At 35.4% G+C, this 18,418-nt stretch overlaps 1 protein-coding gene across 1 annotated transcript in view; it reads right to left on the bottom strand.

Moving 5' to 3' along the window:
• Positions 1–1,018: 1,018 nt before the first annotated feature.
• ZC2HC1A (zinc finger C2HC-type containing 1A) overlaps positions 1,019–18,418 on the bottom strand; it is a 34,463-nt gene continuing 17,063 nt past the window's right edge. Inside the window, exons 7-9 of the mRNA XM_021550534.3 lie at positions 17,935–18,043; positions 7,061–7,168; positions 1,019–6,397 (exon numbers count right to left, since the gene is read on the bottom strand). Of these exons, the coding sequence (XP_021406209.1) occupies positions 6,211–6,397; positions 7,061–7,168; positions 17,935–18,043 (404 nt within the window). The 3' untranslated portion in view covers positions 1,019–6,210. The remainder of the gene's footprint in view (positions 6,398–7,060; positions 7,169–17,934; positions 18,044–18,418) is intronic.

Below are 18,418 nucleotides of genomic sequence, written 5' to 3'. Positions count from 1 at the left end.
TTTAGAAGTACATGGAATTTATGGGAAGGTGTCAAGGATAAAAAAATAGGTATTTAAAATAAAAGGATTTTCACAATGTTGTTGCAAAAGGCTCAGGTTTGAGACCATCTAAAAAACCTGAAGGTGCACAAGTCCCTGGACCTGATGCAATACATCTGCAAATTGTGAGGGAACCGGCAGAGGAAGTGTCTCATGATAGTTGAGAAGTCATGGCAGTCCAGTCCCTGTCCTTCAACTTGCCCAGGGTGCACTCAAGCTGACTGTGTCATTGATGAAGATACTAAAACAACACCAAAACAAGAGTCACAAAACAGGAGTCCTGATGGGCAGCACTTGATACCAGCCTCCACCTGGACATAGATACACTGTCCACAACGTTCCAGCTGCATCTATCCAGTCAATTCCATTTCCACTCAACAGTCTATCTCTGAAATCTATATCTCTCCAAGTAAACTAAAGAGTTCAGTAGAAGGAAGTTTCCCCTATAAAAAGAAATTAAAAGATTCATTGATCTCTATTAATCTATATTTAGCAAAAAAAAAAAAAATCAGCAATCCAAACCTTCATTATAATTTCTGCTCACTTAAATTAACTTCTGAAGAAAAACATAGACAACTTTTTTTTCTTCATAATTTCATCAACAAAACAGTCCTCTAATGTCATGAAGGATAACAAACCCAGATCAAGCTTAAGTTTACTATCCTTTACAGTTTTATTATTAAGAAAAAAAAATACTACAGATGCCACAGTGATGGGTTCTACATAAACTAAATTCTCAGTTATAGTTGGGGAAATAGAGGAGATACAGGGTTAACTTTATATAAGCAGATCACACTGATTTAACTATCTGCTATGTTTTTCAAGGTGACTTAGGAATCCAAGTATCATCTCACACAACTTAAAAACCCTATTCTTTGTGTACCTGAGATCAGATATCACAATATTAATAAGACTGAAATTATATTACCTACCTGTATGCTATGTTATAGAAGATAATTTTACACTTGACTACAAAAAATTGCACATCACAAGAAGTTTTATTGGCATATTTGCTTTGTTAACAAGTGGCAAATTAGCATTAGGTGGTGATTTACATTTATTAATTAAAACTGAATTGACACTTTAAAATAAAAATAAGAAATAAGAGGCAAACAAACAAAGGAATTCTGGCCAAAGAAACCCTCACTGGATGGTCACAAACAAATATTCCATGTACTGAGGGGCAAGACAAACATAATAAATGCAATGCTGAAAAAATTAACCACCTCCAACACATGAATGAACACACCATTTAAAAACACAGAACATTAATAAATCAACTTACAAAGAGAAACATATTAAGTGTCATATGAAGGATGAACACCAAGAGTTAGAGCAATCACATAAAGTAGATTTTGTAACAGTTGTACTGTACTCAGCACTTCACATATCCCACCCAAATTCATGGTTCTGCCAGAAAGCCAAACTGAAATATAAAACTATGGTAAACCATGCACTTCTGTTTAGAACGTGGGTTCAATATTCAGCTGTATTAAACTGAGTATTTGATTTGCTGACCCAAATGTTCCAATTGGGAAAATATAATTTCCCTATCGATTACTTTTGTAAAGAATGAACACTTATTAAGAGAAGCTGTTTTCTGGCAAGATGAAGTAGAATGGGGCTAAATAGGATCCTCCAGAAGTGTATATTATTCTGGACTGACATAACACCAAAAAAACTCACCCAAAACAAACCAAAAAATGAACTAGTATGCAAGAGTAATTAATGTCTTATACTGTGACTACTGGAACAAAAATATCAACCAAGTAACTACTGAACTCAGCTAATGAAGTCTTTTACCTAACACTTCTTCAAACAACACAATTAGGTCACTCAAATCTTACTTAGCAAGATGGGAAAAAAACAACCAAACCAACCAGCAACAAAACAATCAGAAGGTGGAATAAGCTGTACTTGAAAGGCAATCAAACTATTTTCACCAGATTCACTAGAACAAATTTTACCAAAGATGAAAATTCTACCTTCTCATACAACCCATATAACTATTCATAGCTTAGTCAAACTGGATAGAAAAAAAAAATTTTAAAAAGTGCTCTTACTAAGCACAATTTTTTCAGCCAAAATTGAAAACACTCATTACAGGTTTGTTCTTTGCAGATATACAAAGCCTATGTGATGGAAATTAGCAGTTCTTGTGACCTTTGTAATACATAGACAATACCATTCAATTTCATATGCAGACTATTTACATAGTCTACATCAGTGTGCACCTATCTTGTTTATTTAAAGTACTGCAGTCATATCTCCTTCCACTGACTCAGTTAAGCAGGCATCTCAAAAACGCTCTCCCTGCATTTCAGGCCCCAGCTCTCCGCTGCGATGGTGAATTCGAAGCTAGTCCCTTGCAGATGACAGAGCACTTCCATGATGCATAAAGACTGGGTCAGGTGTTACAATACAATCTGGAGTTCCCATCCTGTGGAGGCACAGGATGTGTGGCTGCACTGGAGCAGCTGCTGCCCCAGCACTGCGGGAGAGGCTCAGCGCCAGAGCACGTGGAAAGCTCCCCCTGCCTGATGCCCTTCCAGCCAGGGAACTCTCAGGTGGAGCTTTTTCCCTCCTTCCAGGGAGTTTAAGGTCTCTTCGAGTCTCTTTGGCAAATCTGAAAAATTCTACCTAGATGCTCATTTCATAGTTACAACCTGAAATGGGGGTGAAGCATCTCCCTGTGCCCACCTCCTTGCAGTGGTGTGTAAGACTAATTATTCATATAAACACATATTTTAATTGCTGTATATTTGGAGATTCCAGTTCTGAAACTACCTAGAGTGTGGACACCATGCATAAATATAAACCTGTGTAAAGTACATTATATAGAGATTAAGCTTTATGCTATGCTGTTTTTACTATTGAAGCTAGCATTTTTATAACTCCATTGCACTTCTATCAGCATAGTTCCAATGATCTTGCACTACTTCCTGGCACAGAGAGGTCCTTTGTATAAGAGAAAATCACAAAAGTAGAATGGGAATGCAAACTCCCTCAGGCCAAACATCAAAACCAGCCTCTTCCTGTTTCTTTAAATGGAATTTTGCCGTTGACTTTTCACCGTTGCCCCCCACTCCTCACTTCTTTAATGAATGGAAGAACCTTAGTAAGAACATTAGGAAGATAAAATGGCTGACAGTAAATCTGTCATAGGGTTAGACATTGGTATAGGAATCATCACAACGATTGCATCACTAAAGTTCAGTATAAACAGACAGTGCATAGTTAATGTTTTTTCCTCACATGAAATCCAAGGCATAAGTGTGCAGAGAAGACTAGGGCAAGAGGGTTTGGATGTAAATGACCAATAAATTAACTCTGCAAACTTCTTGACACATGTAATACACTAAAGATTGAAAATTCAGTCCAACTCTCTGAAAGTTTTTTTTTCTTTAAATATAACAAATTTGGGTTTTTTTCTTTAAATATTAACAAATTTGTTTGCCACATTCAGTTCTTTGAGGGCATTATGAAAACCAATCCATTGTTTTGTACAGTCAACCACTGAGATGGAATTGCAGTGATCTGTGTTGATACCTTCAGTAATTCTGGCTAGGGTCTGTAACATCACAGCCTTCAGAAACAAAACCAGTTGACAAACACAAAACATACTGGGCCTCGTAAGTCTTACCATACAGCACCAAACTACACAGTCAAAAAGAATTTAATTGTCTGCTTATATTTACTGTGGATTACAACACATACACATTATCCAGTGTTACTATAAATAGTCAATTACGTTTCATAGACCTTCTTTATAGGGCCAAATTAAAAGATCAGTTTTAAAAACCTTTTTTATTACATTCAGGTTAATTCCCTATCTAACCCTCATGAAAAATCACGTTTAAGAGAATCAAATTATGTGCTACTCAAGTAATTTACTAAATGCTGCATTGAAAGCAAAGAATCTCACAAACATCTCACAAAGCAGAAAATACATTAACTGTATGAGTATTGATTTGAAATCAATATGTTTTTTCCTACAGTTACAATAATCCTGGAAAATCTGAAAGGTATTGAGTACCATACTAAACATTCCCTTTGTAGAAAGCATTTTTAATAAATGGAAAAAATGCATTTTCCAGCAGAAACAACTGCAAATTTATTAGGTAGGAGTAGATTCACTATCTAATCAAATCTGTTCTGGACTGGTATCTTTGCTGTTGGACTCTCAGCTCACAAAACATGTCTACAGATCTCCACGGCCTAAGTCCAGGGAAAGTTTTCCAAAGCAGGCTATGGAAAGAATGCACAATTCCAGTTTTTCTAAATACAGACATGAATGTGTCATAATATGGATCCTAGAATCTAAACTCCTAGAAAATAAACTGGCTAGGATTTATCAGCTCTAAGTATCATTACCAGTCATCCGTTCTATAATACTCAATAGCCAGTTTACACCAATTGTGAAAAGACTACACTGAATGAAGGATAAATTCACTGAACTAATTTTAAAACATCAATAGCCTGTGGCCTGCAACATAACTATATCAAGTCTCTGAAATCACTCACCCTTAGACTGGTATCTGCTTGGAAGATGGTTTTCTTCAATCATGCTTTCTTCTAAATTGGCCCCATTGATAATCACAATTTTTGAGATTGTAAGCAGCAAACATAATAGTACCATGGAACACTACATTATATTTTAGTTGTAAAGAAATTAAATGAATTGAGACTAATGCTGTTTGTGAGCTGAAAGTACCAGTTTCTGACAAAAAATTATTTACTGTGGGAAAGGCACAGTTAAGTTATTTCAGATCGTTCTGTCACACATAATGAAGATGGTGCAAGGACTTCAAAGCAAAAATTCACAAAATAAATTACAATATTAAGATACAAGTTAAGTGATTTGGCTTGTGAATGGTTTTATTAGTAAATGTGTAATTTACTAATTTACTGTGTAATTAGTAAAAAACCCAACAACTTTGAGTCTCTCCCTTCTTCCCAATGGATTAATGTGAAGTCAATTACTAACTTGAAAAAACTTCTGTTTTTAACATCAGAAATACACAAAACTGAAAAAAAAAAAATTCGGGTATTGACACATATAGCAGTGAAGCAGTTACTCCCCTATGCATTCATATATGAAAGCTGTGCTATATTCACAGGAATAAGAATAAAAAATACTCGCTACTTATATCAAGATCTACTGCTCTACTAGCATTCGTTTTTATAGAACTATTTTTTTTTTTTGGTATTGGATACATCAAGAAGGCTGTTTTCAAAATAAGAGTTCAACATTTAGGTAGGATAAGCATAGACTTCAACTTTGCTTGAGGAAATGAGTGAAAAGAAAAAAATGAGCAGGACCTTTGGAAACAGGACAAAGCACAACACCTTTACATATGCTAGTCATGGTGGAACACAGGAGGAGCAAGACAATATTTTGAAACAAAAGGAACTTAAAATGAATAATAATAAAATTAATACCATATTTTTGCTTATAAATACATAAAATATTAACATGTTTTTACTGAAAAACAGAACATGGAAAGCCACAAAAAGAAAATCTTGCCTTTCTTATTAGATACAAAGAGAATTCTCAGGTAGTCTTTCCACTTTGATTCTTTAAAAAATCCTAGAAAGCAACTGGAAAGTCCAATTAGCATATTACGGTTAAAGAGTTTAAAGATCTAAGCTTTTTACACTTTTGTCTAGGAATTTATAAGGCATTCCTCATGTTGTTTTCACTTAGAATGAAACATCTAAGTTACTGCCATAGATGAAAGAAATGTCTCCATAGAGAAACTTCTGAAGCCCAAGTTGTTCATGGCTAGTTCCCTATAGGTAAGTATTACCCTACATAAGAGATTTTAAAAATCCTTTGCTTCGTAGGATTTGCAAAGAAAAATAACATTGAACCTTTCTGCTACCTAGGTTACTTAATACATCTTAACCTTAATTTTAAATATTTTCAATAAAGAGTAAAGAGAATTTCCTTGAATGGCACAGTTTTAGGTAGCTGCTATTTTTATATACAGTATACATCATTGTTTATAAATAACTATGTAACTGGAAGATTGCACTCAGAAAATTACAAAGTGATGTTTTGACTTTTGCAGCATGAAGTCTAACTGGATAGAGCACTCAAGCTTTCCATGCAACAGTACATAGCAGATGATCCAGTTTCTTGTTTTCTTTCTGCTTTAAAGAATGTGTTCACACAACCATTCTTCGAATTCCACACTCACAGCAGAACTTTGCCCATTCTACTGGATACTTTGTTCCACATTCATGGCAGAACTTGGATAACTGTACAGGTGAAATTCCTTCACTGCTTTTTGCACTTCCTCCATTCACTGAGGATGAGCAGTCTCCATTGTCATATCCAGTTTTCCCATTAGACCTGAAAATTCCCAGATGAAGAACATCCTCTGTAAGTCAGTTCAGTATAACTTAATGTAAAATTAAGTCTAATTCATACAATGAATATAGTTATTGTTACTGTCATTTTCATTCCTTCACTTCCCATTTACAGTGGCATATTTTATAAACAACACTACCAAGGCTCCCATACATATCTCCAGATACCCACCTTCCCTGCAAGAAAACAAAAAACATCGGAGTTTGAAGAGCAGGATCAAATATTTCACTGACTGCTTACATTAACTGGAGTGTTTGAAAAGTTAAAAACTAGCTTGTCAAAAAAGAAGGCTAAACTAGCAATACAATTTTCATCCTACCCTTTAAAAGGACAAGTCAATTTATGTGCTTAGCATGCAGATTTAATTAGGTTTCTACTGAAAGAATATTTGGTTATCTTTTTCCGCTCCCAAGCAGTTTTTGACATTTCCAACAGGATCTTCTGTGCACATCTGAGACAGCTGATGACAAAAGTGTGCTGTCAGATGATAAACATGCAAAATATATTGAGCACCTTATACAAGCCAAATAATATTGATTATATATTAAATGCAGAGAACAACACATTCCCCAACTTCTCTTGTAGTAAGCAATCCCCTTTAATAAAGGCTGTATTAATGACAAAATCCACAAAGTTAAAAGCTACCTTAAGGAAATGTCTGAATTGCTAGTTTTTCTTCTGTTTGTCAAAGCACCCGTGCTCATGGTTCTTGCCACACTAGGAGGGGTTGATGTCCGGGTTTTTGTTGCACCTCTAAAACAGAAGAAATATCTGATGATTTATACACACAGAGAGAAATAAATACAAGAATATGCATTTTTAAATATATATGTAGATATACACACACATATAAAAGTGCATCAATCTACACATTAGTTACCTGTATGAAAAATAACTCATTTCCTACCAACAGCAGACAGGAGCTTTAGCATGAACTTGCATGGTTTGAACTGTTATGACTTGAACCTTACAATGACAAGTTAATATTAAATAGCCAGTCCTTTCCTCTTTATGTGTCTCACTTCCTAACAGGTAAGTCCTGCATTACTGATTACTTAGTACATTCTAATGTCTACCTTGACAAATTATATGTCACTTTTTAGGACTGGTAGGTCTTTTAGGAAAATAGAGAGCAGATGACTGCAGGTTTTAATAGTTTAAGATATGTAGAAAGGATACCATATTTAGTTTAAGATCTGTAGAAAGGATACCATATTTTCAATACTTTGTGACCAATATGAAGTGTGAACAAGAATTTAGATAATGCTGTAAATACTTTTTCTTCAAAGCACAATTATATTTACAAATATAAATTGAAGAAAGAAAGTGCATCCAGGTGGGCATTACAGACTCAATTTTTTCTAAACTGTCACTGTGTTCCTGAAGTTGGGGTCAATAGTGTGTGACGACACAGATATGGAAACTGCTCCCCTCAGGACTCATGAGTATTATGAGAAGTCAGTATACAATGATTAGCACATCCCAAACATTAAGAACATCTTGCTGCTGGCTTTGATGAGTAGAGAAACATCAGAATACCCTGAAAAAAATCTGAGGAGACCTAAGACAATAAATTGGAAGGGGTCATTAGGGATCAAGGACAGAAGTTTTCATCATTGCTCAAAAAAATTACCATAACTGGGATTTCTTCTTCTTTAGCAGATTTTCAGACTATAATATCTTGTGCATGACCAAGTTTTTCTGTTCACATTCTTGAACACACATGAACAAACATTCATATGTGGTTTTCAAACCACATATAAGGAAATGCCTTCAACTCCAGTAACTTCAAATGCAACACTGACACAACTGAGGAACATGTAATAACTCCTGAATTATAGACATGTTGCATATAAAACATTTCTCCCTTCATGTCATGCACATGGAATAAAGATGGCTTTTCAGCTCCTTCTATTACTTCAACCAGTGGAGAAGTGATAAAATAATTAGCACAAAGGTGGAAATCAACAACTAAATGCAAGATTATTTAAACTGAAATTATATCTAATTAAAGCATTCAAGTTTAACAAGAATGGCTTCTACTTGCAACAGGTAGAGTGGAATGATCAAAGATTATGGATCACTCTGCAGAACACTAACCTTCTCCATTAGTTTTCCTTTCTGCCCCCTTATTTTTCAAGGAGATTCTAAAGATGGATTTAATTGAAAAAAAAAATACTGTGCAGACTGAAAAGCACTACATCAGTTATATCAGAACTAAAACTTATTAGAAGTTATGTCAGCCTTTCAGAAGTCACAGAATTCTAGAAGTTACAGAATTTAACATCTACAGATGCTAAATACTCATTTTGTGCTATTTTCCCCATCTCATTATACAATGAAGAGAGCCCTTTGCTTATAATTTAGTAAAACTCATTTGAGCTCTATAGTAGAAAGAACATAACTGTTACTTTATCTGTTATAGAAGACAGAAAAGCATATAAACAAAAAATCAGCTGCACACAGAGAAACATTATGGGATCATCATGGATCAGGGATGATCAGACAATGAAGCTAAGAACAGAATTGTCTCAATTCCTGTTTAGATAGCTCCAAGTAATTAAAAAACAAAAATTCAAAATTATTACTGACTAAGTTTTCTCTGCATTTTCACCTTGGGACCAACATACTACTTTTTCAAAACTACCAGCATTAATTTCTTAAATTGAAGTCTCTTCAGAGTGTACTTTAAATCAGTTTTAAACATCATGTTAGGAGTCCTGGATATTTGAAATAAACTGATGTGAAGTCCACCATTCTTCCCAGTATTTCAATTGTATCATACACCCTTATCTCATTAAGTACTCTGAAAATTCATGTGCTGCTTTTGTACTAGGCACATACTAAAGAAATTTCAGAGAAATTGGTGTCTTAATAAAGCATTCAGGCCATTGACTGAGCTGGGGAGGGGAGGAAATCTAAATACTGAAAAGCCACATTCAAAGTGCACAGTCCACCCCGTATAAAGGAGGCAAAGTCTCACAAACAGAAGAAACATGACTCATTAAAGGTTGAACAGGACATCTTCAGTCCAAGATGTTTAAAAACAGCTTTCTGCACATTTCCCCAGTCTTTTTCCACAACTAGCTTTCTACAATATAGAAGAAACCTCAAATATGTTTTCAGACCAGAAACCTTCCCTTCCAACTCTTCTGTGATCTCTAACATTTTTGATGAGTAAATGAAGACAAGGAATAGGCTGCCACTGTCTGCAACTTTATTCAGCCTAAATCTAGACACACAATTAGCATCAGGTTTCATGTATGTTTGGTGACAAATCTTGAAATTGCATCCTTAAGTAGTAATCTGATCTCTAGAGATAGATGCCTTCCAAAAACATCAGATATTTTTGGTTATTTCAACTTGTCCCACCACAGCTTGTTTTTTTCTGATCCGCCCCATCTCTGCCTTCTCTATATACTTTCCACTTTTGTTGTTTTTCCTGTTTGGTTGTATTTTGTGTTTCATTTTTGAAAAGCTATATAAGTCCCTGCTCTACATTGTATCACAGGAAATGTGAATAGAGCCTGACAGCAGATGAGGCTGTGTACCAACACCAGCTGGAACTCTTAAAACCTAGACATACTCTAAAGACATTTATTATCTACTCTCTACTTTAAAAGAAGTAAGATTAAAATTACTTCCCTTCCTAAAGTAGCTCATGTTGTACATCTAGTAGAATTACCACTGCTAGCAAAATAAAAATCAAAGTAATTTGATTTTTTTTTTTTTAAAGCTTGTCTTTTTCAATGCATGCATGATTTGGCTGAATTATATCATAAAACACTGATATATAAATCTTGCTTCTTAGACAGAGGGTTTTCAGATATCCTTGACAGCTGTCACTGTTACCCACAACAGATCATAGTTCCGTGCAAAGTAATAAATATCTTTCTGCTGACTAATGGTATGCGTCCCAAAGTCCAGAAACTTTTGCCATAAACTGCAACAATCCATACTGCTATGCTGAATTTAAAAATGGTTGGGAACTATTCATACTTGCTGAATGCTGTTGGCATGCAATATACTGAATAACTACAGCAAGTAAGGCACATTTAATTCTTGAACTCAGCATATATTTGACTAAGAACAACAGTGATCGTATAAAGAGCAGAAGTGCCCATAACTTTTAAAGAATTTTTCTCAAGAAGAAAAATCAAATTACTGCTCTCTGGATAGGCCTATGTTAAGCAACTCACCAAGTTGCTTAAATTTTTGAGTTGGAGTAACTTAACAAGCTAAATTTTCAACATCTTAGTAAGATATTACAAAATGAAAAACTGAGCCAATTTCTGATGATTCACAGGATAACCAAATATGCAAAGGATCAAATAAAAATGAAGAAATTCTGTTTGTCTAAAAAGAGTTTGTGTTCCTTTAATTGCTTTTGCTTCTTCAAAAGCAAAGTCAAATATTCTGTCCCTATCTCAAAGATACCACAGATTTGGTTGCAGCATTAAGAGATTCCGACACATTTCTACTACGTAAAGCAATACATTCCATGTGTGTACCACATAATTCATTAGTTATTTCTCTTTTATAATGTGAAAAAGCAGCCTATTTTAATTTGACATCTTCCAAAATATAACAAAGGCTTAACTACAATCTAGTATCTATTTCCTCTTTAAAAGATTAGAATAATTGGAATAACTTTCCTTCCAAACTTTGATCTTATAAAGACTTCTGAATATCCAGAAATCTTTATATGAGGTCAGTTAGACTAAACCAAAGACTTTACCTTTCATTACAAAGTCTGCCTTCCTCATTTTTGGACCATCACAGCTACCTTACAGATGTAGGAGTTAGAGAAATATTTGACCTTAAGATAATAAAATTACAATTTTACGTTGTAAAAAACCTGTACATTTATCAGTCTTAAATGCTTACTTCAGCTTTGCATCATGCAAATCAGTTTTATCTTGGATTTAGAAAGACACCAGTTCATTACTTTTAATCTGTAATCAAGATGCAAATTCGTTACTTTTAATCTGTAATCAAGAACTGACAGAAGAAATCAAATCTGAGGAAAACCTTTATCTTCCCTGTCCTATGAAGCTGTTTTACTCAGTCTGATACTAATTATATAATCTACTCTTCTCCCACAGCACTGATATGGAAGGCATACTGGGCAGCTGATGTTTGTCAAGGACACACTTTTCGGCTTAGGAGAAACAGTTTTGCAAAATAGATAAACCACACTGATTTGTAATAGTTACTTCTTTACAGCCAACAGCTCATCTGGCCTTTTGATGGTACTGTCTGTTTTTGTATCAGTTCACAAAACCTTTCACATCTCTTCCAGTTTGCAGTGGTGGGCCTAACTTGTCCATCTTACTATTAAAATATATAAAGGGGTGCTCATAAGGACAGTGACATTTGTTATTCAAGTTATGCAAAAAAAAAAAAAAATACACACAATTCAATACTTATATTACCAAAGAAATCCCATTGACTTAAAAAATAAAAAAAAGTACAAATCAGACTTTAATTATCCAGCAAACAAAAGGGTTTCTTCTTGCTTTGATGAGGAGTGGATTTCCATAGACATTGGATTAGGTTTCCAGTATGTTTTTTAAAATTCTTTTTCAAACAAAACACTAATGTCAGTTATCCTCAAACTCTGCACAATATATTCACATTTGGTCTCTTTTAAGAATAGCCTTCATACAACACATCTAGAAAAGGGGGCTCATAATTAAGAGTCATAATAAATTCAAACATTAGAAATGTTTAACAGGTATATATGTGCAACTCTGGAATTAGAAAGATGAAAAAAATTTCCTTTTTCTTTTTTTTTTTAATTTGTGAAAGCAGAACAGAGGACAGCCTGAAAGAAACCCAGCTTTGTTTTAACAACAAAAACCCTGTTCAAAATAGATAGTACTATATACACAGCCAATACTTTAAAAGTTTTTTTTTTAGTATTATGGATAACATTTCCAAACCAAAAAGATAAATGAAAAATCAAATTTTAAAAACATTTTTAAAAAGACAAGCAACAAAATATTAAATAAAAAAATCCCACACATCATCATAAGGAAAAATGTAGCTTTTCAGAAATCACAAATTAGATTAGAAAATCAGATCTTCAAGTTATGTTCTGCATTTTTATCATCTTATAATCATAAAGTAAAACCTACAAATGGCCTCCCAAACAGATGTTCTAGCTCAAACTAATTAACTCCTTTTTGACCCAATATATACTCTTTACATACTCCCAAGAAACGGAGAAGCAAGACTGAGGTCTTTGACACTGTAAGACACATACTCCAACCTAACAGGATTTTCTTAGCTATTTTTCAATTTCAACAAATTATCAGCATAATCTATGAACTCCAGGCACAAACCAAGTAGAACACCAAAGAAATATCCTAGAAGCTGTCGTAATACTGTCCAAACAAAGCACTACAGTATTCTTTCATAACTTAACAAAAAAACCAAAGCTGACAGCCCTTCCATGTTCTGATGAAAAAAAAACATGATCCCAAGAATCTTTTGAAATTCAACAATCTTTAAGACAACTGCTTACATATCTTGATTTCACAAAGCCCTGTAAGTTACAGTCTTCATAAAAAGAACAAACTGCTTTAAAAAGATAATGTTTTAAAGGTTACAAATGCTTTATGGCAAAAATATAAGTGGAATTTAAAATTTACTGTTATTGATTTGATGTACTGTTCATATTGCATTTCAGCTGTAAGACAGCAGTGGATGTGTCACTAGCAGACATGATTCCCAGAAGGGAAACATTAACATTAAAGTGTATGTTTTATCCTCAAAATAAAGCATAAATTAAAAATTACTTTCTAAGAGTTCATTTGCAATATTAAAAAATATAATTTCCAAATCCCATTAAAAAAACCAAAACAAACATAACTGTTCACAAATGAAACATGTACAGACAATCTGTATACTCAAAAGATCCCTTTCTGGCCACAAACAGTGGTGTCAGGTTCTGATGGGCAAAACAGTTTGCATGTGGGTGTGGAGTTCACCTGTTTGCTTACCCTTAGATTAGGAAGAATCTACCTTTTACTACAACTGCCATACACCTCAAGAAATATAAGACACCTCTAGCCCATATACTGTATTAAAATACATATCAAACTTGGGTTTATAACATGATATCAAATTATAAGTCTAATGACAGATAACTTATATAGAATTAATTTTCCTTTTCTCAGTTCTTCAGTATCAGAAAGATAAAAAAACCTGTTTTCACCCAAATGAATGAATATTTTTCTACTGACTACAACAGTCACATGCTACTCCTCACTTGCTTCTGTATGACCCAGAAATTATGCCCTTATGAAACACTTTCATTCATACTGGAAGGACTGTCTGTGTCTTTAATCTGTCCAGGCAGAAAAAGAAAACTCACAGCAGAACTCAGCAGACACATCCTGATCTACACGTAGAAAGTAAGCCTCACTGGCACTAACACAGCTTATGTTGATGATACTGTGCTGTGTTTTCTCAGTAGCCCTTTACTTGGGGAGCAGAACAGGAGAATTAAAATTTTAATAAAAGACATTGCACAATAAAAGTAACTTGCGATAATTGAGGCCATAAAATGGGGTTCCACTTCTGCGCGCACAAAGTCAAAGTGCGCGCTGCTGCGGACGAGTTTGACCGGCGATGGTTTCCGAGCTCCTCCTGTACGGACTGCCCCGGCGCGGCCCGGCCCGCGCTGCGCCAGCGCCACCTGCCGGGCGCGGGCGGCACTGCGCGCCAGCACAGCGCCCCCTCCCGTCCCTGCGCGCACCGCGACCCCGGCTCCACGGAAGGAAGGCAGCGGTGTCCCAGCACTTGGAACGCAGATTTCATCCTTGATACTGTACAATAATACTGTAATTCTATTAATAAGTCCTTCTGCTACTAAGTCTCTGGAAAATCCAGAATTAGAACAATCTAGGCAAAGATGGAAGGTCACACACTGAAGTAATACCTAAAAAACCACCGAAGTTACAGCTTCCCTTAGTGCAAACTGCAGCAACTTGTTTCTTACAGCAAAACCTGGAATTTAACCTAGTAAAAATAATTTTTCCAGGCTCTTTGATATTTGTCGAGAAGAAAAGAAAACGTGATTGCTTAACATTCAATTTAAAAGATTGCCTTTAAAATACCCCCACACAACCCTGCTCACCAAATTGTTTCACTAACAATTCAGAAGAGCATAACATCTTATCTTCCAGTACAAGCTCTGCCTAACTTCATTGTGACAGAATCCCAGATCTCACACTAAGGCTTCATTCTACTGGTTAAATCATAAATGTAGTAAAAAAAAGTAAATCTTGTTTAATCCTACTGAGCAGTAATGTTCATAAGTTCTTCTGTTTTAGAAAGTAATTCTAGTTGCATATATCTATACCCTAAATGATAAGATGTTTAATGCTTAAAATCTGTTACTGCAGCATTAATTATTTTCACTCTCATGTAGGACATTGACTGTTAGTGTCTCAGTCCCTGCTTTGGTATAATTTTGTAGGTATTTCAACAGAACCCAATATATTTCCCCCTCATGCCCCAATACTAAGGCAGAAGTTGAGATGATTAAGGCCAAAATTGTCACCAGTGACCAATCTGACAAACCTAACTTTTCTATGATATAACTGGCTCCTGCACCTCTTTGCTTCAATAGAACTTCTGACAAATTTGTCCCCAGAAGTGAATACAATGAAGCTAAAAAAATAAATGCCAGGTCACAGATACTATGAAGAATGAGACACATGTAACAGACACCTGTGAAGATCAGTTAGTATGAGCAGCAAATACCATAAGGGCAAATTGGAAAACAGAAGACAAGATTTTTATAGCAATAAGGACTGCAGGCAGAAACACACTCATCACACCCATACTCTTAAAATCTGGAAATTGTGTAGGCAATTGAGGTTACAAGCCAAGCTAACATCTACTGTCTTTCAGCAGAGACCATTATTTGAATGCTGTGCCAGCCAGAAGCCATCTATTTGTGCTTAGCAGAATGCATGAACAGAGAGCACCTGGGCAAACATCTACCCAGCTGCTATTTGGTTTCATCATGTCACAGTTCTTTCTCCAAGCAACAGAGGAGAAAATGGGAGACTACTGAAAACAAAGTCCAGTAAGCAACTGCGGGAAATTGCCAGACTTATTATGTCAAGATACAGAGATGCTGTGAGTTTGTGGAGAATTCATGAGGCTGTTTGAGGAAAAAATGTGAGCTAAGCCACTTGCTTATCTTGCAGTAGGCTGGAGCAAGGCTTAACAACTGAATGATGCCTGGGGTGAGGCAGAGGTCTCACAGCTCAATGGTGTCTCAGTGAAGCAGAGGAGTGCACCCAGACCTCAGTATCAGCCTCACTCCCCCTTATCCATGCACAACTAGCCTCTGTTACAAATCTGGTCTTTTGGGACGGTAATGTGAGGTGGTAACATGCTGACAGGAGTAATGTCAGGTAGCCTTCACTGCTCCCTCACCTGGGTGGAGGATGATACTGAATTATTAGTGATCTATGCTGCCTTTGTTACAACCAATTCAGCCAAAGGCATCCAAAGATAATTAATATATTGAAAAATGTACCTAACAAAATGAAAATGAGAAAAAACCTGCTTCGCCACCAACTAGGACCACAGCAAGTGGTAACCAATTATATTTGGCAATAGTCATACCCCCACTTTTCAAAAAAATCTAAAATTGATATTTGAAATCCTTCATTTTCAAAGTATGAGAACATGACCTTACTTCATAGACAACAGCCTTGCTCCTATCTCCCTTCCCCAAAGCAGGGATGACTTTCTGGTAAGATTTGTGCCTCTGGCTGCATCAAGAGTATAGCTGGAAACAGTTATACAACATTTTGTAGATCTACTGCATTTATCACCAGCAATCTAATAAGTCAATGATCTGCTGCTTCAGTAAACCACATTTGTGAATATAGAATTGTAAAAGTTCTTATTGAACATAACCAGCCATAGTGCCTAACTGGTTATAATCAGAAATTAAGCCAAGCTGCACTCAGCCCCTCTGATCTCTGAGGAATAGCTGGAACACAAGGGCGTTTATTTTCTACCAAATTTCATATGCTTATTGCAACAACAACTGACTGGTAAAGTTACATAGAACTTCATTGTTAATAAGTGAAGACCAAAATTGCTGCAGCCTCACTGACAAATAGAGACTTCAATTAGGAACTTTCAATGGGAAAAAACCTTTCCCAGACAGCTAGGTTACACTACTGGACTCAGAAATATGCCTTCAATTATCTCAGCTGACTTTTTCCTGTGCTTTGCAGACCTGCTTGTTTGCCACTCATCAGTAGGTGTTAATTCAACTTCTAAAACTGAAGAAGTAAAGAAAGTTAGTGAATAAGGGGCTGGGATTTTCTGACAGTCACAGACAGCGTAGATGCCTACAAAGGGTAGTGAATCTGACCAAAGACTGATGAGACACCAGGAAAGGGGGGGAAATAAAAAAACAAAAAAGACATCTGTCAACCTCATGGACTCTGCATGTGACCTGTGTCTGAAACAGTTATCATGAGTAGACAGAGCAAGGAAGGACAAAACTGAATCCCGATGCTACAGGACATTAGAAGGGAAGCATGACAGAGATGTAATTCATATTCATGCATAAACTGTAAAATTTAAGAGTGATAAACTAAAAAACTCTAGTTCTGTGTAATTGCTGTCCAACCACATGAGTTTTCAGATTGTTTTTCTTCCTCATGAACTTAAGCCATTGGCTTTTTTTCACATTATACAGTCTTCATCAATTGGATACTCATTTTTATAGAAATAAATCTTTTTCAATCACCAATGATATAACTGTAATCACTTCCTTTTATGTTTTGTGTTCTCAGTGCTCCTTGGTCCTCCTCAAACTTCTGTAGAATTGCACTATTTTTCTTCAATCTCCTCCACAGATTTCTCTATGAGATTCTGTGAAATGTCTTCCCCTCCAGCAAAGCATGAGTCACAGCCTTGTCCACACCAGCACTTACACTGAACTCTAACAGTCTTCATGTAGCACTCCTTGCTGTTGTAAGTGCACTTTCATCTTATTTGTGCTCATTCATTTGTTGCCTCTTAGGGAAGGGAAGAGAGAAAGCCTCCATCCTTTTGCACTAAAAGAGAAGATCCTGTCACAATTGCCTTGTAGTCTAACGCAGAAGCATCTTTCTTCTATTTCCACACAGTGTAGGAAATTATGCCTAATGTTTTCTGCTTTTTTAAGACCCTTCTTTTATCCAAAAAAGATTCAATACTCTAATCACTTCTACCTATTCTGTAATTTTTAATATATTTTATTTTTATCTCTTGATCTCCTTTGTTGTTAAATCAAATTGATAAAACCTTTTCCTTCTCCAATGTTCTTTAAACATTAGCTATATTTATAGATAAAGGATGAATGTGAAACACTGTACTTCTGAAGCTCATAGGAAAAAATAAAAAGCGAGTGAAACAAACCAGAGACTTCTAGAACAAGAACAACAAAAATATGAAATAAAGCACAAATGACAACATAAGATGCAACTTACCCTGCTTGTGTGTTCACCGCTCCGAGTGAGTTTTTATGAGCTGGTGATAAAGTCTGAATTTTGCTCCCACTGGATCCAGACGAAGACAGTGCTTTATTTGAAGAGACACCTTGCAGTTGAAAAGCAAGCATTAAAATACAAGAAAATTTAAGATTTTGCTGCTGAAATGATACAACTTATTAAAAACATTTTAACTGCAGAATTCAAAACAAGAGTTTTAGAAACACAGAGATATGAGTCAGTATCAAGATAACACAAAAAGAAAATGTCTCAAAAATATATAATTGAGAAATAGGATTTTATTCTAAGAAAACCTACTGTATCTCAATTACTTTTCTCAGAAAAAGAGGAAAAGAAAAGTCAAAGGTATGTACAAACAGAACATATTTGATATTTGATGACATCTGAAACCCAAATTAGACGGCTGTTTGCATAATTCCTATTTACATGCCTTGACTATGTATTTTCACCAATTTATGATCAC

This window comes from Lonchura striata, chromosome 2 (assembly GCF_050655825.1).
Source record: "Lonchura striata isolate lonStrDom1 chromosome 2, ASM5065582v1, whole genome shotgun sequence".
NCBI lineage: Eukaryota > Metazoa > Chordata > Aves > Passeriformes > Estrildidae > Lonchura > Lonchura striata.
This window is presented reverse-complemented; position numbering and strand designations above follow the sequence as displayed.